The following is a 23,858-nucleotide window of genomic DNA, read 5'->3' as shown; positions in this document are numbered from 1 at the left end:
CAGGGGAACAAGTGGATGATCCCCCTCAATCACCCTTTCCTCGGGAACCTGGGGTTTGGGGTCAGAGTGGGTACCTTACGTACCTGTCAGCACTGCTTATTTACCACGTACAAGTCAGGTACATGTACCTGGTACGCCCGCGATGACCGCCCGAGTCTGACTATCGGAAGACATTTGCTACCCTTGTTCAGATTAGAGATAGACCACGTCTCGCTCTCATATAAAGCAATTACATACGAAGTAGTTAATCGTCAGGAGTCAAATTCAGCTGTGACTATAGAGATGCATCCCCAGTATATGCCCGGCTTGTACTATGTAGTAGGTAGTGTACGTTGTACATGCACAGTACTCTGCCCCCCACGTTTCCAATGCAGTCACATGATAATGTACTCCGTGTGTTGCTGTGATTTCATACTGTGTCGGTGGGAGTCGGTCTCCTCAGAGCTGGGGCCATCACTACAGTCTCTGATGGTGTCATCCCAACCTTCCCTTGCAACTCCATGCCAGGCTCGGCCCTGCGATATCTTCTATAGAAAGATTCTTCTAACCCATACTCTGCTTGGGATCGTCGCTCTGTTTCGCTGCTTCTTGGGTTAGGATCATCAACCCCACGAAGGACCGAACGCCCCTCCCTTCCACCAACGTCGTGATATGCAGATAACAGCTCCTGAGCTCGTTCTGCACGTCTTCACCCACAATGGCCTCAGGTACGTGACGCTTGTTTTGTACAGTAGCCCGAGCTTCGTCATCTACAGCCACCCCTACGGCTAAAAGATCTTGGACGACCCGACCTAACCTCCAATAGTGCGCATCTGCGTCTGCGGTGATGAAGGCACCGGAAAATCAAGCCTCATTGCCTCTCTCGTCAAAGATGTCTTCATCCAGAACAAAATCCAACCCGTCTTGCCCCCGATCACCATACCCCCTCAGCTAGGGACCCCCGACAACGTTACAACTTCCATCGTCGATACGTCCGCGCGTCCGCAAGATCGTACGACCCTACGCAAGGAAATTCGAAAGAGCAATGTCATCCTCCTCGTCTACTCCAACCACTACAGCTATGAACGCGTTGCTCTCTTCTGGATGCCGTACTTCCGGTCTCTGGGCGTCAACGTCCCCGTCGTTCTGTGTGCGAACAAGTCGGATCTGACGGGCAATGACAACACCTCGCAGGTTGTCGAGGGGGAGATGCTGCCCGTCATGGCCGAGTTTCGCGAGATCGACTCGTGCATCCGCGCCAGTGCCAGGGAGCACCGCAACGTCAACGAGGTCTTCTTCCTCTGCCAAAAGGCCGTCACGCATCCCATCGCCCCGCTCTTCGACTACAAGGAAGGGAATCTCAAGCCCGCCTGCGTCAAGGCCCTGAAACGGGTCTTCTACTTGTGTGACAAGGACCAGGACGGCTACTTGAACGATCAGGAGATGCACGACTTTCAAGCCAAGTGCTTCGACAAGCCGCTGACCCCGGAAGACCTGGATAACATCAAGCAAACCGTGGCCAAGGGCGCCCCCAACACCACGACGGAAAAGGGCATCGATCAAGCTGGCTTTCTCCAACTCAACAAAATCTACGCCGAGAAAGGCCGCCACGAGACCATCTGGATCATATTGCGCAAGTTTCGCTATACCGACAGCCTCAGCCTGGAGGATAGCTTCCTGCACCCAAAACTCGACGTGCCCGAATTCTCCTCGGCCGAGCTGAGCCCCGCAGGGTATCGTTTCTTCGTCGATCTTTTCCTGCTCTTTGACAAGGACAACGACGGCGGTCTGAACGACGAAGAGCTGGAGGCGTTATTCGCCCCGACTCCGGGACTGCCGCAGTCCTGGGAGGACAGTTCGTTCCCTTCGTCCACCGTCCGCAATGAGGCCGGCTACGTGACGCTGCAGGGCTGGCTGGCCCAATGGAGCATGACCACGTTCATGGAACCCAAAACGACCCTGGCCTACCTGGCCTACCTCGGCTTCGAACCGCCCACGCCCCGGGAGTCCACTACCGCGGCCCTGAAAGTGACCAAGTCTCGCAAGAGGAGGAAGCGGCCCGGCCGCGTGGAACGCAACGTCGTTCTTTGCTACGTCGTCGGTGCCCCCAGCGCCGGCAAGTCGGCTCTCCTGGACGCGTTCCTCAACCGCCCCTTCGACCCTCTGTACCGCCCGTCCATCAAACCCCGTCGCGCCGTCAACAGCGTCGAGCTGCACGGCGGCAAGCAGTGCTACCTCATCCTGGAGGAGCTCGGGGAGCTGGAGCCCGCCATACTCGAGAACCAGGCGAAACTCGACGCCTGCGACCTCATCTGCTACACCTACGACTCGTCCGACCCCGACTCGTTCAGCCACATTGTCGATCTGCGCCGCCGGTACCCGCAGCTCGACAACCTCCCCGCCGTCTACACCGCCCTCAAGGCGGACCGCGACAAGGCCACCCAGCGATGCGAGCAGCAGCCGGACGAGTACGCCACGTCCCTCATGATGAGCGCGCCGCTCCACGTCTCCGTGACGTGGAACTCCATATCCGAGCTCTTCATCGCATTAGCCGAGGCCGCCACCCACCCCAGCACCGCCTTCCCGCGTAGCGAGGAGCCGCCCCCCGACAGGACGTCCTTGTATCTCGCCCTCGGAGCGACGGCCTGCGCGGGGCTCGCTGCCTTTATGATTTGGCGGCGCTCCACGAATGCCGCCTGACGGCACTGAATGCCACGACCCCATTACCCTTTTAATCAGAGAAAGAAAAAAATACTTTCCTGGCGAGCGGATTCTAATGCCATTCACGAATTGAACTGCATCTGCAGGGAGCGACAGGAAACAGGAGTTTCCAGAGGGCTGAGACGGTTGATTTGAACTTGGATTATTCTTTTCTTTTCGCTTCTTTCCGTCGTTTGATGACTTGTGATACCCCAGCTCCATCCTCGCTTGCGCTTCTCGGGGGCAACTCTACCAGAAATATTTACAGCCCGCCCGTAAAGAAGGGCACCTTTAGGCTTTTAATACGACCAATTAATATATACTTTACTCTCTTTTGCTTTCCCTTCCTTGACGTGCTATTTCTTCTCCGCCTCTTCCGTCTTCCTCGCCCCGTGCTTTAGCCATTTTGCGCCGGGTACAGCTATCCTTCTGTCCTACATGAAGTCGTCTTCGCTGAACGTCGTGCCGCCCCGCTGGCTCATCTGGAGCCGCCGCATCTCCTCGACCAAGCCGTACGGATCGTCGGGGATCGGGATGGGACTGGACCGTTCCGCCTGGTTTTGGGCGCTCGCGGGCCCCTTGGCCTGCGTCTGTGCTTGCGCATGCGGTTTGCTTTCCGAGGGCGTGCCGTTCTTCTCTCCCGATGCTTCTTCCTGTGCGGGATCCGTTGGTGCGGCGGCGGTACTCGACCTGACTTGCACCTTGACTTCGCCCTGGATGCCGTCGACGCGGAGACTGCTCATGGTGGCGCCGCCGGGTGGCGGCCGCAGGTTAGGCGGCGGCGCCATGGATACAAGCTCGCGGAAAAAGGCGTTGGCGGCGTCGCAGCCGTCCAGGAGCCACTTGAGGCAGAGGGTGACGCGCTCCTTGGCGAAGGGGTTGTGGTCGTCGTAGGTGCAGCTGTTGAGGAGGGGCACGATGCCGTTGTGGCGGACCATCTGGAGCTGGACGTCCGGGTGTCCGGGTGATTTGCCCGCGCGGGGCTGGAGCAGGGTGGCGAGGATGGTGAAGATCTGGGACTTGACGCCGGACCAGGGATACTTGTAGGCCGGTTCGGAGTGGGGAGGGGGTGGGGGAGGCGAGGGGGAGTCCGATGGGCTGTAGGCTGAATACGGGCGTTCGACCAAGGGGTCAGACATGGGCCGTGATGAAGTCACGGCAGCAGCCACTGCTCGTGCCTCGGCCTCTGCCTCGGCGCGGGTCGGGATGGCGTCGACAAGGGGTTTCTTGGGCACGCCGGCCTCGAGGCCGTTGAGGAGGGTGATGAGATCGTAGACAGCCTCCCACTCGATGAGCTTGGGGCGGGTGTAGGGGATTTCCGAGACGGTGGTGAGGAGATCGAGATACTGGGCGAGCCCGTCCTTAGCGCGCTCCATGTCCCAGGTATCCATGGGGAAATCGGCCGGGTCGGCGTTGTCCTCGCGGATCTGGGCCTGTAGGTGCATCAAGGCGACACACTCGGGGACAATGCGCGAGCGGAAGTAGCCGAAGAAGAACATGACAAGCTTGAGGTCGCGGGTGCGATCCTTGGCATCCTGGGGCAGGGAGGCGATGCGGCTGCGGAACATGTAGTTGACGAGCCTCAGAAGCACGGTCTGGGCGGGCGAGATGATGTCCTTGGGAATGCGGAGAGAGTTCCAGGCGTAGGAGACGAGAGACGAGTGGTGCATGGCTTCGACGAGTTGCGAAGTGAGCTGGAAAATGAGCGACTGCTCATCCTTCTCCCAGACGGCGATGAATACGAGCATCTCGCGGAACAGTGCCTTGCCGCAGTCGAGGGCCAGGAACATGCGGCAGCGCGTCTTTTGTAGGTTCTCGCCGGCGCGCGTGAGGCCGGTGCCGGCCGAGTCGAGGATGCAGGACTTGACGATCATGTGAAGGGCTTCGATTTGTTTGGGATCGAGGATGTTGGGGATCTCGGTCAAAAGTCCGGTGAGAGGTCCTTCACTGTAGGATTCGTCATCGTCGATATCTTCATCCTCATCGATCATGTCGTCGTCGTATCCATCGTCCGCATAGTCGTCATCGACTGAGCCATCGAGCACCTGGCCATCATGCACATCTCGATGATCAGATTCCTCGTCGACAACATCGACGTCGTCCTCATCATCATGCCCGTCATGCTCTTCGTCGTCCTCTTCGTCTTCCGGATCGAGGGTGTGGTGGGCATAACGGCTCAGCATGCTGTTCTTGCACTGTTCAGTTCGAGACGCAGCAAACTCAACGGAGGGCATGGGTACCACCCAATCGTCGTAGTTTGCATCTCGCGCCCGCATCCACCACGTGTCGATCTCACGCGATACGCGACCGTACACCTTGTCTTGTTCAAACTTGTCCTTGATGTCGGGGTCCCATCGCGGTGTGAATTTCTCTCCCTCCTTGACGTTGTCGACTCTCACCTTGACTTCGCCCTCGGGGTACCAATTCCAGGCCAGGGGGGCAATAGGAGCAAGTATACCAGGGGGCCTGTCGGACTGCTTCTGAGAGTAGTCGGTCAGGAGCTTCCGCGCGGTGTCGCACATGCGTGAATTGCGCTCCAGCCAGTTCTGGATCTCCGTCTTGGCCACATCGACCCGGAATCCGGAGCCATCACCCATGTCGTCCTGGGGATCATCAAGTTGTGCGTCCTCGTCGAAAAGGACGTCATACCAGAAAGACATTTTGTTTCGATCATGTTTGGCTGTCCAGTTGTGTGCCTGCTGAAGCGAGGTGACGAGGAGTTTCTTGTCTACAGCGGGTGTCAGTTGTGTGATGATCATTCCAAACGCGGCAACAGGGGCGGATAGATACTAACACAGATCGGTGACCTCATTAAGCTTGGACCTGGATGCCTCGTCCAGTATCTCACCATCGTATCCTTTGCTGGTAACATTAACACAGAGAATGATGGTTTGATACACCATCTGATCGAAGTGGACGGCGGCACAGATATCCTGGGGGGACCTCGGGCTCCGATGTAACAAGGAGGTTGCGGGCGATATGCATGAGCTTGTTGAGGATCTGGAGGTCATCCTTGAGGTTTCCATAGTTTTTCGCTATGAGAGCCGTGCTCTCCTGTGGACTGACCCCCTTCTCCGGATCATTGAGGCTCGACAACGGACCGACAGAGCGGGTGGTCAGGTTTGGTATGGCAGCCCCGAATATCCTGGTAAGCCATATCCAGATGGGGACGTTCCTGGAAAGAACCTCCCTACGACGGGGTCAGTACGGTAGGTAGGGGAGGTACAGAAAGAAGATGGATTGCTTGAGACCTACCTGACGTGCTTAAAAGTATGTGTTTTCTCCAGTGTCTTTGCAACCATTGACGATACGCGGCTCGCCGTCATGGGACCCATAGGAGGGGAGTTGGTATAATGGCCTTCGAGGCAAATGAGAGCGGCCGAGAAACAGCGCTCTTCTATGGTCTCCGGCGGCCGGGATGCATCAGCAGGGCCGGGATCCGGTAGAGAAGGGATCTCTATGGTGGTCATGACGTTTCCTTTGAGGCGATATTCCCAGGTTGTTGATATTGTGCCGAGAAAAATGACGGTTGACAGGCACAGGCACACAAAGTTGTCGGGGAAGAGTGAGAGGTAGTGATAACTGTAATCAGTTGGGTGACTTGAAATTCGCCTGAAACCCCTCACAAACTTAGTGTAGTCATGCAGAAGTATGGGGTGTGGCCGAAAAGTGGTATACAGACGAGAGAATGACTCTCAACAGTGTCGTGATTAGGTTGATATGGGGAGGCAATTGCAGGTAAAGTTGGTGGGTGAGTACTGAAATACTTCGTACGGTGCTAATTCGGATGCTGGGATTCTGGATGGCCAAAAATTTCCCGCCACTGTGGCCTCGGTGTCTGCTCGGTGTGTGACGATGGCGGGGTATTTGTAAGCAGTACAGTCCTCTGTCTTTTCCGCCATCGGTTCTTGGCCAGAACTGAAGGACATCGCGTGCAGTACTCGGACTATAATGTCGTTTGTAGAAACCGACTCGGTTTATATTCCTCGTAAAGTATTCCCCTGTTCATGAAAACCGGTCTTGTACCTACCTACTACTTCTCAGAACCTCTCTAGAAGTCAAAGCTCACCGCCGCTTATATAAGCTTTGCGTCCAATAGTCCCGGTGATCAGCCAATCGTATCCGTGCGATAAGCACGTTGGCCCTGGGTACCCCGCCGTTCCCGCCGTTCCTATCGCGCCGGCTCGTCCGCAACGTCTCGACTCTGGCGGGGTAACAGATCTCGACGTTTTTTAGAAAAAACCACGCCGTCAGACTAAGGGGTAATGAGAAGATAGAAAACCTTACACCCTAGAAACGCGTGAAGCTACTGAAGAGGACTGTCGTTCCATCTTTCTTTTATCTCTTTTTTTTAATTCCCTCTTTTCCGTATCTGTGCGTCCAGTAACAATGGGCGATCTCCCGGCGCACTTTGACCGTAAGCCTCATCACCCCGATCCTCAAGTCTCGACAAGGGATTCCCTCAATCGAAACTTCATTCTAACTTGAGTCAAGGGCCCGTTCATATTGCCGTCATTGGTGGCACTGGACTGGGCAAGATTGATGGTTACACCCCCGTCGCGGCCATCAACCCGGAAACCCCCTGGGGCTTCCCGTCCTCGCCAATCCAGATCCTGGAACATAACGGCGTGCCCATCGCATTCCTCGCCCGCCATGGCCTGCACCACCAGTTTGCCCCGCACGAGGTACCGGCCCGCGCCAACATTGCCGCTCTGAGGCACATCGGCGTCCGCACCATCATCGCCTTCTCCGCCGTCGGCTCCCTCCAGGAGCACATCAAGCCGCAGGACTTTGTCGTGCCGGACCAGATCATCGACCGGACCAAGGGCGTCCGCCCCTTCACCTTCTTCGAGGGCGGCGTCGTCGGCCACGTCGGCTTCGCGGACCCCTTCGACAGCGGCCTGGCCGACATTGTCCGCTCCTGCGCTTCGCACATGGACGGGGACGGCGTCGTCCTCCATGACAAGGGCACCATCATCTGCATGGAGGGCCCGCAGTTCTCCACCCGCGCCGAATCCAACATGTACCGCAGCTGGGGCGGCACCGTCATCAACATGTCTGTCCTTCCCGAGGCCAAGCTCGCCCGCGAGGCCGAGATGGCCTACCAGATGATCTGCATGTCCACGGATTACGACTGCTGGCATAGCTCCGAGGATGTGGACGTCGCCATGGTCATCCGAAACATGGAGGCCAACAGCCGCAATGCGAAGCGCCTTGTCGGTGCTGTTCTTGACCAGCTGTCCAAGCAGGAACATAGCAACCTCGTCCTCGCCAAGCACTGGGAGGGCTCTTCCTCCGGCGCTGTCAAGTTCATGACGAAGCCTGCTGGACGGAACCCCGAGGCTATGAAGAAGATTGAATACCTGTTCCCGGGCTTCTGGGAGGAGTAAAAGGGACATTGTTCGCTGGAGTAATGATATGCTAAGAAAGCATGGAGATGAGAGTGGCAGAGATGGGCTGTCGGACATGCCGGAGCGTTGATTTCCATTGTTGACGGATCATTTTCTTTTTCCATTTATATAGACAAAAAGCTTATACAGCACCTGTCCAAGTGTACCGGGCAGCATATAGAAGAGGCTTAGACAGCACTGAAGAGGATACCTGAACACTGATGTGATAACTTCATTGTGGTAGGCTGGATGATTGATGCCCAGACCAGTTGGTCACTGGTACGGTGGGATACCAAGCACGTACAGCATGGTGTGTTCCTACAGGAAGCCTGTAGGTATCTTCCGGCAAAGAACGAGGACATGCTATGGTGGTGTCCTGCGCCTCCTCCTCTGGCCGAGAAGTTATGACTCGGTGATGGTGCTGCCTGGTGTCGACAGGTTGAAGATGCCTTCTCCATATCTGACATGGTGGAGAGACAACATTGAAGTGGCGAGAAGCCAGGCTGGTATGCGGTTTCCATTGGAACGACGGCTTTATCGGACATGTGCTTTCGCATGGGTCGTTTAGAATCAGCGCCTCAACGACAAGAGGAGAGCACATCTTGAGCGACATGCTTGATCCTGCTCTTTTCACGTATCGGGACACATCAGCTAGTCGAATTTTGAATGGACTTGAGTGATTCAAGGGACGACGATGCCTTACAGACTTTACTTCAGACGGTATTGCAGCCATCTGTGTCCTGGGAACTCCTATTCCCAACGCAACAAGCCACGGCCCTGGGTATCAAGACATGTTACATTAACCCTATAATCAGAGCAGACCATGATAAGATGGTCTCTGGGCGCAATAACGCTACAAAACATTCCCGAAGAAAAACAAGACCTATGCAGAATCATGCAAAAACCGTGCGGCCTCGAGGGTCAACCCAACCCGACCGCCCACCCCGCCGCCCATCGTAAAATCCAACTCACATCAAAAGATACAAAGCCCTAACGCCTTTCTCCGCCGCCGCAATATGCCACGGCCTCACATCCGTCTCCCGGTCCACCATGCCCCTGGCCCGTGCCAGCGTGCCCAAGCCCCTAAACTTGTGCAGCATCTCCCGCAACAGCGCCTCATGGGCCCGCGGGTGGCCGTCGCTGTGAATAATGTTGACCTCCATGGCCACAGGCGGTTCTTCCGCATTCGGGCCGCCGCGTTTGATCAGGTACCCGCTGACGAGTGCCGAGTCCAAGCACCCCGCAGCGTTGGAGCTGCCGAGCCGGTGAGATAGAACCGCACCCCAGGTCTGGTCGGTCAAGTCGATCAGAATGGCGTCGCCTTCGGCCGGCTCGCTGCTCATGCCGCCATCTACGTTCCCTCCCAGCGTGCCTCCTGGTGTCGCCGCACCTTGACTGGGGTCCTTCATAGGCGTCGCCGGGGCTCCGCTCTGGTCGGGGGAGTGGTGGCTGGTTGGCTGGGGAGTAGAAACGGGCGTCGTGTAAAATGACGTCGCCGCCGTCACCGGTGCTTTGATGGCTGGGGGTATCAGCTGCAACGATGGATCCGTATCTACCGTGATGAGTGTGAGACTGATAGAAGCCTGCGACTCGGTCTGTGCCAGTGCCACCCAAAACTCCATCTCGCTTTGTTCCATGTGTCCGCATTTGGCGATGATGACGCGCCAGTGGACCTTCCACCTTGATATGAGATCGTGAGTCGTCTCCCAAATCTCGTTGGCGATGTCGGTGAATTGTCCGGAAAGCGGTCTCCCTTTTCTCCCGAGGCTGTAAGACGCTGTCATCTGCTGGCTGCCCCTATTGTCGGTCCATGCCGCCGTTATCCAACGCTCGTCAATGCTCTGCGCATAGGCAATGTGCATGCATGTGTTCTCATTCATGACCGAGGAGGAGCTTGTCTGGCTTAGTCTAAAGTCGATCGACCTCGGTATACCTTGATCCAGGACGATTGCAGGTGCAGGCATTGGGCCGCCAAACACCGTGCATCGATCGTATACCTCCATCGCTAATTCCGTCATGGCGTTGGGTACAGACGTTGCCATGCCGGGGACGGATGTCAGGAAATCGACCGGTATCAACTGAAGAACTAGCTCGTTCAACGGACTTTTCCTCTTCTCGGCAAGCGACTTTTTGTACATTTCGAACAGCTGTTGAAAAGCTGCGCACGCTTCCAAGACGGATTCGGGACGACTGGGGATGTACAGAATGAACACCACAAAGTTCGTCTCGGCTGCATCGGACGCCATTAGGTGCTGATTGAGGGCAGCCATGCTCTCAGCCAAGGTGGAGCCGTCCACAGTCGTCGGCATTGTCGGTGAAACCAGCGTAGGGATGATATCCCACGGCACAAGTCCATCTGCCGCTGCATCAACACGGCCGGGGAGCACGTCGAAAGCGCCCAGCTTTAGGAACTCGTATGTATGCCGTATCCGCTCTAGGAACGTGGCTGCATTATCGGACATGCCTCTCGCATTCGGAAAGACACAGGCGGCGGATATGTTCTTGGCGCCTTGCGAAGGAGAAAGGCCCATCGTGTCCCAGAAGGTCACCGCCGACGGAAGAACCGAGAGTTTCGCGTCGAGGCGCTTCACTTCTATGTGCGGTGGCGGTATCTGGTAAAAGTTGTTGGGCTTCGGCGGCTCAGCATTCGGATCCCTCGACGGAACAGGCCGAGGTTGGAATCTGTTCGGTGGACCGAGCAATGGTATGTCGGCGACTTCAATCATGCCTCGTAGTCGGCATCGGGAGGCGTCTCCCATGATCGAAGAAATGGTATCCCGAAGAGCCTGGGATGACGATCTCCCAAGAGAGGCTAGCTGTCGACGCGCTCCAAGTGGGTGAGCCCGGCTGAAGGTGATGGGTTGTGGGCCTCGCAGGTGAAGGGTCCCCGAGACCACTTGTTCGGTGAGTATTTGCGCGACGGTCATAATGTTCTCGTCCGATAAAGATAATGATGTTGACAGTGGCTCTGGATCTTCAAAGTATTTGGTCACTGCAATCTCCTGGGCTTCTATTTTGGCTATCCTTGGTAAGTCGAGCGCCAGGGATGGATCGGATTCGTCAACCACGGATTCAACATCCCGCACAGAGGTTGCATAGGATGCGATGTCGTCATCCGGGTTCAAACGTTTGTTCGTTGATTTAAACGGGGAGGCCGGCTCGTCACTGGACTCTGACGAATCCATCCGCGCCGACTCCACGCTCGCGTCGTCCGCATCAGACGTGGCATCCTCGGCGTCCTCTGGGTTCGCATGAAGACTGCTGTTCTCTAGATGACCAGTGATGGCCTGGAGCAGAGAATTGGTACGATCTGATTTAGGACGCCTGATTTGGAGATTCCCGTGGCGTCGCAGGTAGTTTGTGGTCGGGGGTTCTCTTGAAGAAGAGTGGACGGATTTCTGCTGCGACGGCGTCCAACGACAGTCGAACCGGCCTCCAGCTTCGTACTTCTTATTGGTCAAAGGGAGCTCCGGATCGAATGCGACCCCGTCAAAAATGCTCTCCTTGCGGGACGGCATGTTGTTGGAATTGCGGGAGGAACTTGGTCGAATAAGGGAGGCACGAACTTTCTTGAATACCGTGTCGGGATCGAACGGACTAAGTTCTCTCTTCCTGCCGCCGGGTTTGACGCTGTTTTGGCCATCGCCATCCTTGGTCTGCGGTTTTGGATCCTCGTTGTTGAGGATACTCCGAGCATGCCTCAATTCTGGCTTGGTGAACGTGGGTGAACCCCGTCCGGGATCTTTGTTGTCTTCGGGTGGTTCTGTTTTGGTAAGAGGCGCGGGACGAGCCGGTTCCTGTTGACTCAGCTCCTGTTGACTCGGCTCGGAGCGAAGAGTCGGCACATCTGGCATCGAAGCGTCAGGCATGCCGGAGAGGGCAAGGGATCCGTCTCCGGGTTGATCATCAAAGAAGCTGAAATCAGCATCTGTCACGTCGGCATCGCCAAACATATCCCCGCCCACGTCGTCAAAAACGGGATCTCCCTCAAGAAACGATTCCCCCCGTTCCCGCCGAGCCTCTTGTTCATCCCATGAATCATGGCCGCTATCAGGAACAGCATGCGTATGCGTGCTCGTGTTGCCCATGTCCATGTCGGCGTCCACTGGCGCGACAGCGAACGATGGAGCTCTGGGACTGGATATGTTGCCTTCTACGGCGGCCACGGGAGTAATGCCCAGGGGATGGTGTACACCATCCGGGGGCGTCGGATACATGGTGGTTGCCGCTGCAGCATTGGCCGCACGTCTGGTATCCATTGGCGAAAGGCCGTTAGGTTGTTGTGATGGTAAATGTGCCGACTGAAGTTCCCGAGAAGCAGCCATTTCTCTTGCTTTCCGGCGGTGGGCCAGGGCCTCTTCCCTCTCTTGGTCGGAATCAAACCATGCCTTCGCCTCGAGAAGCGAATCTGTTAGTTCCCCACCAGAAAAGTACCCCAACCCGCCGTCATTTGCACTGATAGCCAGAGAAATGGGCTTCTTCCTGAAGCAAAGCATGGAAGGCCAAGAAATGAGTGACGAATTGGTAAGCGGGGTGGCCTTGCCATCGGCCTTCTGTTCTCCGTGTCTTCGGCGAAAGAGCTGAAGGGCGATCCAAGTACAGCCCTGGAGAGCCTCTAGAGGTAGCCCGCGACCCCGAAGCATCCGAGTACACACTTCTCTCCACTGCGAAGGCGTCGAATCTTGATCAAGCCGCACGCGCCATAGCCGGGTATCTGGGGTCTGGCCGACCGCATCAGGATACGGCAGCGTACTGGCGAGACCGTGATAGTTTCCCAAGATCCCGAATGGCGCCACGAGCACCTGCGAGGCCAACGGTGCCTGGCCCGTACTGGAATTTTCATTCATGGACATGAGGCCATCGCTCAAAGACAGAGACAGGCTGGTAAGCAAGGAGCCCGTGGTCGTAAGATAGACTTTAAAAGTCCCAATGACAGCGATTTCCTGCTTCCAAATGCCGTCCTCCCGGTCAACAGGCCCCGCGATCTTGGAAGCCAGCAAGACACTTCGGTGACTCAAAGGGATGGCACCGGCACGGCGGCAGAAGGAGGCTGAAATGGTCGCAAGCATTGCCGTGATGAAATGCTCATAGGCATCTTTGACCGTAACGGAAGTTGCCTTGCCGTCAACGACGGCCGATGGCGTTGTCATGGATGTCTTCTTCGTGTCTGGATTGGCGGAGTTGGTGCCTGCCGAGGTTGCCGTGGCAGAAGAGGTGGCCAGTCGCAGGCTGGCATCCAGGGCGGAGGCACCCGGGGACGACGAGCTAGTCGGGGTATTCGTAGTGCGAGGACCAAAGTGTCTCCCCTTGAAAAGATGTACAGGTTCAAACGAGCCCTCTTCGGTCAAGCCTATGCGGAGGCCGCCAAACTCAAGCGCGGCGCCCAGACCCCGACCCCCGTGGCCTCCATCCTGTCCGGACACCGCACCAACCCTCTCCGGAATGTAAAAGTGCCACAGTGCGCGCCTGCTCGTGTCGTAATGGAGTATGCGGCCCTCATCCTGCAATGTGGTTTCCAGGTCTGGCGCGATCGAGGCAAACGGTTGTGACTGGTCGGGACTCGGTTCGTAGATCTGAAAGGAAACTGATGAGATACCGTTCTACGAAGCAAGACCCCTGGTTAGCAAAGAGCGCAAGGACGGCCAACGGGCTTATGTGTGGGCAAAGCAATATCGAGATCTGCATGTCATGTGGGGGTGCTCACTATCAGAAAGACATTTGTTTCGTAGTCGCTCGTGTCCATGTCGGCGGTCTATGTGCGAAAATTAGACGGTCGGTTCCGCGGCATGAACCCCTCCTCGCAAAGGGGTCGCCGCAGGCCGCGAGAGCCTGAATCAGCCCCAAATGCACCGCTCATGCAGAGACTAAATCGCCTTGTTGGATGGTAGGAAGGCTTTTCGAAAATAGAGTAATGAAGAGAGGTTCGTCAGGTCGGGCGCTTGAGATAGGTAGCTCCATTTCGAGGAGCCCAAGGATCCGACAAGAGATGTTCGAAGGACGCGACGATGCAGTGTATGTCCCCCCGATTAAATATATCACAACTCGAGCGGTCAAGGAAGAGAGAGCTTTCAGATGCGTAGGTATTCGATGAAGAGGCGTCTTAGCTGTTGATGGATATCCGGCTTTACTTTAGGCTCTGAATCGACTTGACGATGGCAAGGTCTCGGCTATACATAGGTGGATTGGTGCCCTGGACTAAACCGTGTAGTTGTCTTATTACCGGCAGAACAGTGATGGAGCAAGCCTGGCAAAGAATCGACCGGGTCCCCTGTAATACTGAATGTGGACGTTCTTCGAAAATGTGCTCAGTACACAGTCTGTCGTGTGGACAATAGCAAAAGCAAGAAGGCGCAATCCGTGCCATGACCAACGTACGGAGTTGCGATCCTTCAGGACTCCGTATAACGTAGTAAGCCACTAGTCCGACTTTGGTATAGCCACCAAAAACGAGCCATAGAGGTGGTCCGAGCTGTGCTGAGATAAGTGAAACCGTCGCGGGTGCGTGGATCCTTAGGTAATCAGGTACCTAGGCTCAGTTCCATTGAAACTTTCCAGCTATCTTATCAGCATATTTTTTTTCCCTTCCCACCCAGCGTCTCGATCCAACTGCGAGAAGGGTTCTCCAAAAACTTCAGGCCATCACTTTCGTCTGCGCTACCGGATTGATTGCGCTCCCAAAGCCACAATGAAGCTTACCAATCCGGGCACAGTCCCGGTGTATACGGTATCTGGTGCATCGACAGCAAGGCCGTTGCCCGACTGGCTTGCAAGACGGAGAAAGCGATCGCTCAAGAATGACCCCGAGTATCAGAATCGCGTCGAGCTTCTCCAGGACTTCGAGTTCGAGGAGGCAAGCAACTGCATCGCCATCAGTGAAGACGGTGACTGGGCCGTGAGCACCGGAACGTACAAACCCCAGTTTCACGTCCACACGCTTCCGCAGCTGTGCTTGTCCTTTGCCCGCCACACGGATTCTTTGACGGAGAAGCTAGCGCTCCTGTCGTCCGACTACTCCAAGATTCTCCTCCTCCAGAATGACCGAAGGGTAGAGTTGCACACGCCGATGGGTATGCACTACTCTATCAGGATACCGAGGTATGGTCGAGACCTCGTCTACGACCGCCCGACCGCAGAAATCTTCGTCCCGTCGGTCGGTGTCGATCAGGATGGTTTCGGCGAAGTGTTCCGCTTGAACTTGGAGGTTGGGAGGTTCATGAAGTCCTTCCAAGTAGACGTCGGTGGAGACGACCCCGGCTCTGGCCTGCAAGGCGGCATTGGCGCGGGAAGCATCAACACAGCTGCCATTGCTGAAAACTCGCATGGTCTCGCTGCGTTTGGTACGTCGATCGGCACCGTGGAGTTTTGGGACCCGAGGTCTAAATCCCGAGTGGCTCTTCTCTCCACCCAAGAGGGCGCGATCACGGCCCTCGACTTCAATAACTCGGGGCTCTCCTTGGCCACAGGGTCATCCAACGGCATGGTTCAGCTTTTCGACCTCCGACGACCTGTCCCGCTCCTTTCCAAGGACCAAGGCTATGGGTTCCCCATTAAGAAATTGATCCACATGACGACAGCTTCGCAAGAGAAGAAGATCATGTCAGCGGACAAGAGGATCATCAAGATTTGGGACGAACTCGATGGGGAACCCTTCACTTCTGTGGAGCCTGTTGTGGACCTCAACGATGTGGCGTGGTGTAAGAACACGGGCATGCTACTCACTGCCAATGAAGGTACATTTCACCCACTCTTCTTCCTAGTTCCCTGTACCATGGATGCTAAAATGGCTCGATCACAGGGAAACAACAGCATTCCTTCTTCATCCCGAGTCTCGGACCCGCTCCCAAGTGGTGCTCGTTCCTCGACAACATGGTGGAAGAGATGGCCGAGGAAGCCAAGGCGGAGACGTACGACAACTACAAGTTCCTCACGCTACCTGAGCTCAAGTCGCTGAGCCTGGCCCACCTGGTTGGAAAGTCCAACCTGCTACGGCCATATATGCACGGTTATTTTGTTGCCTCGAAACTATACGACCAGGCACGCCTGATCGCGAATCCGTACATCTGGGAAGAAGAGAGGATGAAGCGCATCAAAGAAAAGGTGGAGAAGGAACGCGAGAGCAGGATTCGGGGCAAGAAGAAGGTCAAGGTCAACCAGAAGCTGGCAGACAAACTTCTCCAGCGGCAGCAGAATCGGGAGAAGGTCGATACCGAAGCCGGTATGCTCGGAGACGATCGATTCGCCAAGATGTTCGAGGACGAAGCCTTCGTCGTGGACGAGACGAGTCACGAGTTCAGGTCTCTCAACCCGAGCACGGTGGTCCCTGCGCCTGCTGGCGGGCCTGTTCAAGCTGGCCATCAAAACGACAGGCGAGGCGGTGGCAGTGGTGCTACACGTCAACAGACAGATCGGGCCAAGGCAGAGCCGGACGTCACTATGAAGGTCTCGTCGTCCAAGGGCCGCAGCGCCAAGGATACGGCATTTGGATCCAGGCCACAAAAGGCAGGGCGTGTCACCAAAGTTCGAGGCGACGTGGTCGGCGAACATCAGATTTCTTTCGTCCCGGAGAGAAGGAAAAAGAAGTCGCAGATGTCACAACCGAAGGACGACCAGCCGCAGGATAAGAGATCGGGACCCAGGAGGAGCGCTTCCACAAATACATTCAGGAAAATGCGGTAAGGTATCAACGACCGCTATCGCAAGGTCTAATATACAAACGATGCAGCGTTGTCTGGCGGAGCTCTTTTTTGCCCACTGCCAGCTTGTCACCCGCTTTATTATAATGGACGTGCACCATTTTCGCCGCCCCGCGGCCGCTTTGCACTTTGAGACCCGCTCGACAAAGGGCAACCAAGCCATCCTTGACCTTCCTAAAGAATTTCGACTGTATTTCCCACTCCAGCGCTCGAGTTCCGACACGAAAACCGCTACTTCCTCCACCATTTCTTCATCTTCTTGGCCCTCGTCTCCGCTGGGATACCTTTCTCGAGGTCGTCCGAACCACGCCGAGGTGTGGGCGGCATATCTTCCGAGAACTTTCCATGTCGTCGTTTTGCTTTCGTCATGGACTCCTTGACCTCCCTGGGGAACTCGGTCCTGCGCGGGGTCATGGCGATAACGACTTTGCGGGCCGATTTCCGGATGTTTTCGCGAATCTTCCACTCGCGCTTCTTGGCGACGTAGAACAGCACAGCCATACCGACTTTTGAAGTAATTCTCAGTCAGAACAGTGGAACTCAGCCGCAAGCAGGTTTTTTTTTTGACAAAGGGGGAGCATACTTCCTAACACGGCGACAACGGACACCACGACGATAATGGCAATGATGGCGTCTTTGGACAAGTTCACGGCTCCTGGACTGCTTCCCGAGGCACCGGCTTCGCTGTCGATCCCATGGTTGGCGTCACCACCATCTGGGAAGAACTCCTCTGTTGCAAGAGGGAACTCATGTTCGGTCGGTGTCGCCATATTTTCTTCGGCGCGGGGAAAACTCCGCACTTCGTTCAGCGAGGTGAGAAGCTCAAGAAGTTTAAGAAATCGTGCTTTCCTTCCACGGCCGTCAGGAGGTTCAGACAGACTTTGGCGTACCGAGTTGACGAGATCGGGATCGGAAAGAGAGTTGTATATAGTACAGAATGTGGCAGGGCATTGCAGAAGAAACACAAATGATACCCCACGCGCGCACTGCACTACCCAAGATTCGAGCCGTCAGGAGTTTTTACATCCCCTGGTTCGCATGGTGTTTCCCGTTTCCTCTGGGGCCACACGAGCATGGGCGTCCCCCTCGGCACTTGTAGACCCAATCGAGCTCGCCAATCGAGCTCAATGTGACCCATTGAGCCAGCCGTAAAGGCACCGCTGTTGACTATTTTGTGACACGGACGGTGAACGATGGCTTGCAGAAACGTCCCATTGGTGTTGATCGTCTCTCGAAGCGCCGGCACCCAAGTATGCGGCGTTGTCGATGCATGCAGTCCCCAGCTTGGGCCATGTCCATGCGGCCAATCAGAAAGGTCACCCGTAGTGGGCGGCTACAGGGTAGAGCTGGAGGCTCCACCAGTCGACTTTTTCTCTCCCATTTCACACAACACGACACAGCACTACACAGCAGCACTACACAGCACTACACAGCACCAGCACGTCACATGTATAGGACGAATCTCAGAATCCCTGGGATCAGACCGTATTTTCAAGCTTCAGAATGGTCAGTGACTGCGATGCATTGTGATTGTGACGACGATCTTATTCATCACCGCCTCGGGTGTTCCAAGTATAATACTTGAGCATATCCATTCAGTCGACAGTCAAGGTTCGGCTCGACGACGAGGTGTCGAGCGTCTTTCCGCCTTGGTCAACCGCACACGTTGAGATACGCTGGACCCTGTGGGCTTGCAGGGTTCCCGTCGGCAACCTAGTCACAAGCTGCGGGCTAATCCGGCCTAGGGCAACGAGTTGTCCATGCTAGAAGGTGACTGCCACAGGTCCAATTCTTGACAGCTTGTCACACGAGATTCCGAGGCGATGTGAAACCATAAGAAACTCCTTTGTTTGTTGGAGTCTTATAGATCAGGTTGAACCAATCATTGGCCTTCAGAAGGATGGCCGCGTCACAAGGTACTTTGGGTGGTTTATTCTCCCAACCGTCCAGCGGCCACAGCACAGACGACGGACTTTGGGACGCCTTCGAGAGAAAGGAACCGTGGCCCAACAACCACCTCCGGCGTGTGGCCAGGGGTCGCCTCTCCCCTTATTTCGTCTGCTCAGGAGCGACGATTACATGCTGGAATCGAACACCAGGGTGCGCCATTCTTTGCTGGGAACACCCATCGGTTCCTTCGGACTTCACGATCCAAACTGGAAGCTGGTTTGCCAACCGAGAGCTCTGGTCACTTCCATTGCTTGCTCCTCACAATCACTCCACAGACCACGCAATCGTGAACTTACTGCCTCGATAACCACCCCGGACAACAGCTTTATCACCGATTCTGCATTAGGGGCCTAAGTTATGTCTCTTTTATAGAGTGAGCGTGGGTGAGCACCCTGGGCGATATCTTGGCATTATTTCCACGAGTAAACTTACCACAGGGCTGGATGAGAGAGCCCCGAGAAGCAAGTTGAGCAGTTCACTTGAGCCTCGCCTGGCCTGAATTCGGTGGTCATTTTGCATACAGATCTGTGTGCAATAAATTCGGGCATTTGCGCCTTCCATCTATCCGCCACGCTTAACACCTAAAAGTACCAGGCCGAGGACAGCGTCATCTACCTACGTAATGGATGGGATTCCAGTGCATATATTGTTAGAACGGCCGTACCCTCGCACTTGGTGGGCCGGTACGCCAAAGGCTCTGCTGACATGGTATAGGAGAGGGCGTCGGATCCATTATCCCATTATCTTCCGCTTTCATCCACACGGTTCACAAATCCAAACTCACACCTAACCGCCATCCCCTGTTATACAATAGAATTCGCTCGTCTCAGACAGCTTGTTGCGGCACATAAGACCCAGAGAAGTTCCATCACTACGCTATGGCTGCCTAATCCAGACCCTGACGCCGAAGTAGCTCGTCAACGGTGACTCTTTTGAAATCAGAGACAAGCATTTCGCCCACCAAGGTTTCCAGCTTGGGGTGATGAAGGCCGCCGGGGTTTCTGGCCGCCTGCTCTACGATTTTCAACCACTGAAACATGGCGCTCCGCGCTGTGTTCCCTCCTTCCTCTTTCAGCACATCGGCAATCAACCAATTCAGTTGCGGCTGCAAATCTGGGAGGGGAATTTTTCTGAGGACAAAGAGCATCACAACTCCCAGGGCGAAGACATCACCTGGGGCTCCCCGCTTGCGATCGAAGGCGTATTCGGGCGGGATATACCACGGCGAGCCACCAACGTGGACGGTACTATCCCTCAATTCGGACGACAGACCAAAGTCGATAAGAACAGCACCACGGCTGCGCTTGAACAGGATGTTCGCTGGCTTGATGTCATTGTGCGCAATACCCTGGCCGTGGACGTAGGCGATCGCATTGGTCATGTCGGCCAGGATTTGCTCAGCCTCCTCGACCCCCAGGGTACAGTTCCCCCCGTGCAGTCGGTAAGAGGCTAGATTCGGCGCCTCCACATGTTCCATATATAGAGACAGGAACCTGGCATCAGCGTCGTAAAGGCGCACGACGGCTTCCTACAAGGTCAATAATATGTTAGTCAGTGCTCACGTATAGAGGTGACACTGATAGAAGAAAACCTGATTATACTTACGTGCTGGGATAGCTTGGAATGATTCCTAAACTCTTTCAACCACATCTCCGATGTGCGGACGATCTTGGTCGCCGACTCGTCCGGCATGCCTGACTCCACAGGGTACGAAGGCGTCCGGAGCACCTTTACAACAGCAACCCCCGGAATATTGGAGTGCATGGCTTTAAAGACAAGTGAGTTCTTCATGAGCATGATGGTTTCGCAGTGTGTCAGAGAGTAGCCACCGTGTCGGCTGATGATTTTGGCTGTAGCACCTGGTTCCAGTCGCTCCAGTGGGTGATGGATGCCAGGGACAGCCGATTTCTCGGCTACTTCGCGTGTGGCAACGGCACTCTCGTCTTGAGAAACGGGAACCGCCTGAAAGACAACCGTCGCCCCGGGTTCAGGGCTTGCGTCCTTTAGCTTCCCCTTCTTGACCGGCGCTATGGGCTGGGACGCTTCAAACGCTCTCTTGGAACTCTGCCGGTTCCAAGTGTGTGCCTCGACAGCCATGCTGGAGACATACCCGCGCGGAAGGATAGAAACTTGCAACATGTGCCGCTCCTCTTCTGTCGTAGAGATAACCCACGATCCGGGATCTAGGAATATTGGCGTATTTATCTTGAGTTCAATGGCGGGCCGTGCGACTGCTGAATCTTCGCCCTGCCCGGCAGCAGACCTTTTCAATTTGATGATGTCCGTATTCAGGTTGATGATGATCATACGGTCTCCACTGGGATCACAATAGAGGTCGACATTGAGCGCCTCGCCTAGAATCAGCTTCCGCGGATTGATAGAGCGTCCTGGGACAGGGTCCGCTAGTATATGGAAGGCCATGTCGTGCCCCGACTGCGCGACGGTGAGCCTGCTAACAGCGGGACCGTCAGGGCCCGCGGCGGCATCGAGGATGATGGGTTGTCGAGAGACGGCATGAGTACTGCCCCGAGGAGCGACCCTAACAGCCATTGGCTTGCTGGAGGTTGGATACAGTATGATCCTGATGTTGGCGCGTTGGGTATGCTGATCATCTCTTCCTTCCGAAGTGTTGTCATCTGGAGTTGCGGTCCCAACTCCTAGCCTGAGCCTCCGCCCGATTTCACCAGACGGGAAAGGATTCGTGTCCCCTGAGTGAGCCTGAGAATACTCTCCTACAGTGTCGGCGGCTTGGGCCCTTCGGACAGCCTGGGCAAACTCGCTCGACGTGAATTCATTTGTAGTAGTGTCCGAGGGAAGCAGTCCACTCTGCTGGTTGTCCATGTTGCTTTGGTGAACAGTTGATTATCCGCTTCTCGGTTGGAAACATTTCCGTTGAACCCCTCCAGGTTCTGAGACGAGAACTGGATGGGATGTGACTGTTATATAAAGCAATTCCACTTCTCTCAGGAGATCAAAGCCATAATGCTTGGAATTACCAACTATACTAGCCTTTACGTCTCAGGTACGCCTCGGCGCGTATTATGATGTGGCTATTCGTTCCAAAATATGCCAGTTATCCGATGCAGCTGCCAACCAGGCGGCATCTGTGACGGTGAAGCAACTTCATCGTCCAATGGAAGACATGCTGAAGGACGCTTGTTGGGACATGCCAGAGGGAAACACAAGAGGGCTGTTGGCTAATCATAAAGCCAGTAATAAGGTCGGCATTTCGCAACTATTCTTATCCCGCTCTCCTGGATCGAGGGGGGTAATTACTTCGTAATTACTGCACGGACACGTGCCCATCCACGTGCAGGATATTTTCGTAAGCGGGCCTCCAACTTGCCAACCGTACTACGAAGTAAGACGTAGCTTTCCTTATCAATTCACCCGCTGCCTCCAGCCAGCGTCACGGAGCTTGGAGACTGCACTATTGTTAAAATGAACCCCCAGCTCCCACGCCCAAACTACGTCACCGAGCCTGAGTTTCGGTGGCCTTCGTGGAAGTTCCGCCTACATCATGAGGACCTGTTTACCTCGCTTCATGATCGCTTCAACACTAGGTCGAGCGCTATTCAGGACCCCTATGCATTCCACCGCGACGTTGTCGAATGTGCCAACAATTCGGCTACTATAGACGAGTTCTACGACCAGCTCTCTGAGCGAAAGACTGAGCGTATGAAGGAGATGGACGATGCATGGAGTGAAATATCCCGTCTGCTTGCATTCACACCATCCGTATGGTCTTGTCTCGCATGTGGAGGGCACAGGCGAGATGATGACATGGAAAGCGACCGCTTGACATCCCGATGGCAAGCATTTGTCCGCCTCTGTCGGAGTATGTCATCAGATCGCCTAGTGATATTCTTTGATGAGTTTGCTAGAGACGAGCGTGAGCGGCAGAAGGTGGAGAGGGCAGACGCTCGGAGGAGATTGGATGAGTTATGTCCTATTCGGAGATGCCCCTCCCAGACGGAAGCCAATGCCGACAATGCGAAACCCCTGGGCCCAGCGGATGGCACGATGAGAGATTCAAGCCCCACCAGGCGACTGAACGTCACAGAAGCCCAGTCGAATACCCTCGAGTCCTCCACCTCGCAGCCCAGAAGGGACGACAGACAGGCGAACCCACCAACGCCGACGTCTACATTGCCAGGCCCGTCAGAAGACCCGCAGAGGACGACGAAGAGAAGCAACAGCAGCGTAACAGGGGTCAAGGAGAATGAATGCGTTAGACGAAACGTGTCATGGGCGAGTGATGTGGCAAGTATGAAAACCGCTGAAACAGGAACTCATCAGCGATCAGATACTCCCCCAGACACGTCGGGTACCCGGCCGAGATCAAGCCACCAACATGGAGAGAGTGCATTTATCAATACTGTGGATGAGAAAGGGGCCCGCCAAGAGCATATTAACAGCGACGCAAGCTGTGCTGTCAAGAAGCGGCGCTCAGCATCGAGTCCAGAGGCCGGACTCCCTATATCGCGGCAATCAAACCACGATGCGGTTGCCACACTGGAGACCACTGGTCAAAATGGCGACACTACTCTACAGCAAGCGACGTCCAAGCTCCCTGTTCCGATTTCTAATTCGGTGCCTACGGACAACAACATATTACCGTCACCGGCGGCTTCATCGAATGCACAAGACCTGACGACATGTTTCACGATGCCTTCCTCCGCTTCTCCTTCGGCAAAGCGGAAGAATGACGAAGGGAAGGGTAGCCAGGGGCCTCCACTGCATTGGGGGAAGAAGCGGCGCGTCATGTAGGGTCAACCATATCACTGATGGCGTCGAAGAGCTGGGACCATCGCAAGATGAGTCCTACCACATAGTAGGACGAGCGAATAGTTGGGCCGTCGTGACGATTCGGGCCACCCGTCTGGTACCGTGGAGCATCCCATACCGAGAAAGTGGTTAGAGAAACCGTGCGTACGAGGAGAACGGCTCGCCTTTCGGCTGCATAGGACTAGGTCTCCATGAGTATATACAGGCAGAAGAGGAGGATTAATTTGAGGAGCCCGGAAGTCGGATCACGGACGTTTCGCTGAAATGTATTGCTAGGCGCGGCTTTATGAGAGAAGGTAAACCTGCTGACTAACCTACTTCGGACGAGTGTATGGACTATTAATTATTACATAACAGC

General features: G+C 55.4%; 8 protein-coding genes across 8 annotated transcripts; 4 read left to right on the top strand and 4 right to left on the bottom strand.

Annotated features, from left to right (window-relative positions):
* The first annotated feature begins 491 nt into the window (after positions 1-491).
* ACRALDRAFT_1076839 (uncharacterized protein) lies at positions 492-3,423 on the top strand. The gene is made up of 2 exons (XM_071018546.1): positions 492-707; positions 806-3,423. The coding sequence occupies exons 1-2, from the start codon at positions 698-700 to the stop codon at positions 2,677-2,679; spliced, it is 1,884 nt and encodes a 627-aa protein (XP_070874645.1). The 5' UTR covers positions 492-697; the 3' UTR covers positions 2,680-3,423.
* Positions 3,114-6,149, bottom strand: ACRALDRAFT_1051040 (uncharacterized protein; the record flags this gene model as incomplete). Its single annotated transcript, XM_071015668.1, has 4 exons — positions 3,114-5,407; positions 5,474-5,582; positions 5,623-5,869; positions 5,935-6,149. The coding sequence occupies 4 exons, from the start codon at positions 6,147-6,149 to the stop codon at positions 3,114-3,116; spliced, it is 2,865 nt and encodes a 954-aa protein (XP_070874644.1).
* A 746-nt stretch (positions 6,150-6,895) lies between these two features.
* On the top strand, positions 6,896-8,315 carry ACRALDRAFT_1051042 (uncharacterized protein). The gene is made up of 2 exons (XM_071015669.1): positions 6,896-7,096; positions 7,174-8,315. Exons 1-2 carry the CDS (start codon positions 7,069-7,071, stop codon positions 8,067-8,069), a joined length of 924 nt encoding a protein of 307 aa, XP_070874643.1. The 5' UTR covers positions 6,896-7,068; the 3' UTR covers positions 8,070-8,315.
* Positions 8,316-8,841: 526 nt separating this feature from the next.
* On the bottom strand, positions 8,842-14,087 carry ACRALDRAFT_2122302 (uncharacterized protein). Its single transcript, XM_071023843.1, has 2 exons — positions 13,774-14,087; positions 8,842-13,669 (listed from the first exon to the last, which is right to left on the bottom strand). The coding sequence occupies exons 1-2, from the start codon at positions 13,810-13,812 to the stop codon at positions 9,038-9,040; spliced, it is 4,671 nt and encodes a 1,556-aa protein (XP_070874642.1). The 5' UTR covers positions 13,813-14,087; the 3' UTR covers positions 8,842-9,037.
* A 667-nt stretch (positions 14,088-14,754) lies between these two features.
* Positions 14,755-16,745, top strand: ACRALDRAFT_1071145 (uncharacterized protein; the record flags this gene model as incomplete). Its single annotated transcript, XM_071017833.1, has 2 exons — positions 14,755-15,799; positions 15,865-16,745. 2 exons carry the CDS (start codon positions 14,755-14,757, stop codon positions 16,743-16,745), a joined length of 1,926 nt encoding a protein of 641 aa, XP_070874641.1.
* A 248-nt stretch (positions 16,746-16,993) lies between these two features.
* On the bottom strand, positions 16,994-17,532 carry ACRALDRAFT_2027327 (uncharacterized protein; the record flags this gene model as incomplete). Its single annotated transcript, XM_071020457.1, has 2 exons — positions 16,994-17,268; positions 17,346-17,532. 2 exons carry the CDS (start codon positions 17,530-17,532, stop codon positions 16,994-16,996), a joined length of 462 nt encoding a protein of 153 aa, XP_070874640.1.
* Positions 17,533-18,876: 1,344 nt separating this feature from the next.
* Positions 18,877-21,649, bottom strand: ACRALDRAFT_1076843 (uncharacterized protein). The gene is made up of 2 exons (XM_071018547.1): positions 20,318-21,649; positions 18,877-20,240 (listed from the first exon to the last, which is right to left on the bottom strand). Exons 1-2 carry the CDS (start codon positions 21,551-21,553, stop codon positions 19,599-19,601), a joined length of 1,878 nt encoding a protein of 625 aa, XP_070874639.1. The 5' UTR covers positions 21,554-21,649; the 3' UTR covers positions 18,877-19,598.
* A 465-nt stretch (positions 21,650-22,114) lies between these two features.
* ACRALDRAFT_1064344 (uncharacterized protein) lies at positions 22,115-23,858 on the top strand. Its single transcript, XM_071016953.1, has one exon. The coding sequence runs from the start codon at positions 22,154-22,156 to the stop codon at positions 23,480-23,482; it is 1,329 nt and encodes a 442-aa protein (XP_070874638.1). The 5' UTR covers positions 22,115-22,153; the 3' UTR covers positions 23,483-23,858.

The sequence above is a fragment of the Sodiomyces alcalophilus genome, assembly GCF_042370955.1.
Source record: "Sodiomyces alcalophilus JCM 7366 unplaced genomic scaffold ACRALscaffold_4, whole genome shotgun sequence".
Taxonomy (NCBI): Eukaryota; Fungi; Ascomycota; class Sordariomycetes; order Glomerellales; family Plectosphaerellaceae; genus Sodiomyces; species Sodiomyces alcalophilus.
This window is presented reverse-complemented; position numbering and strand designations above follow the sequence as displayed.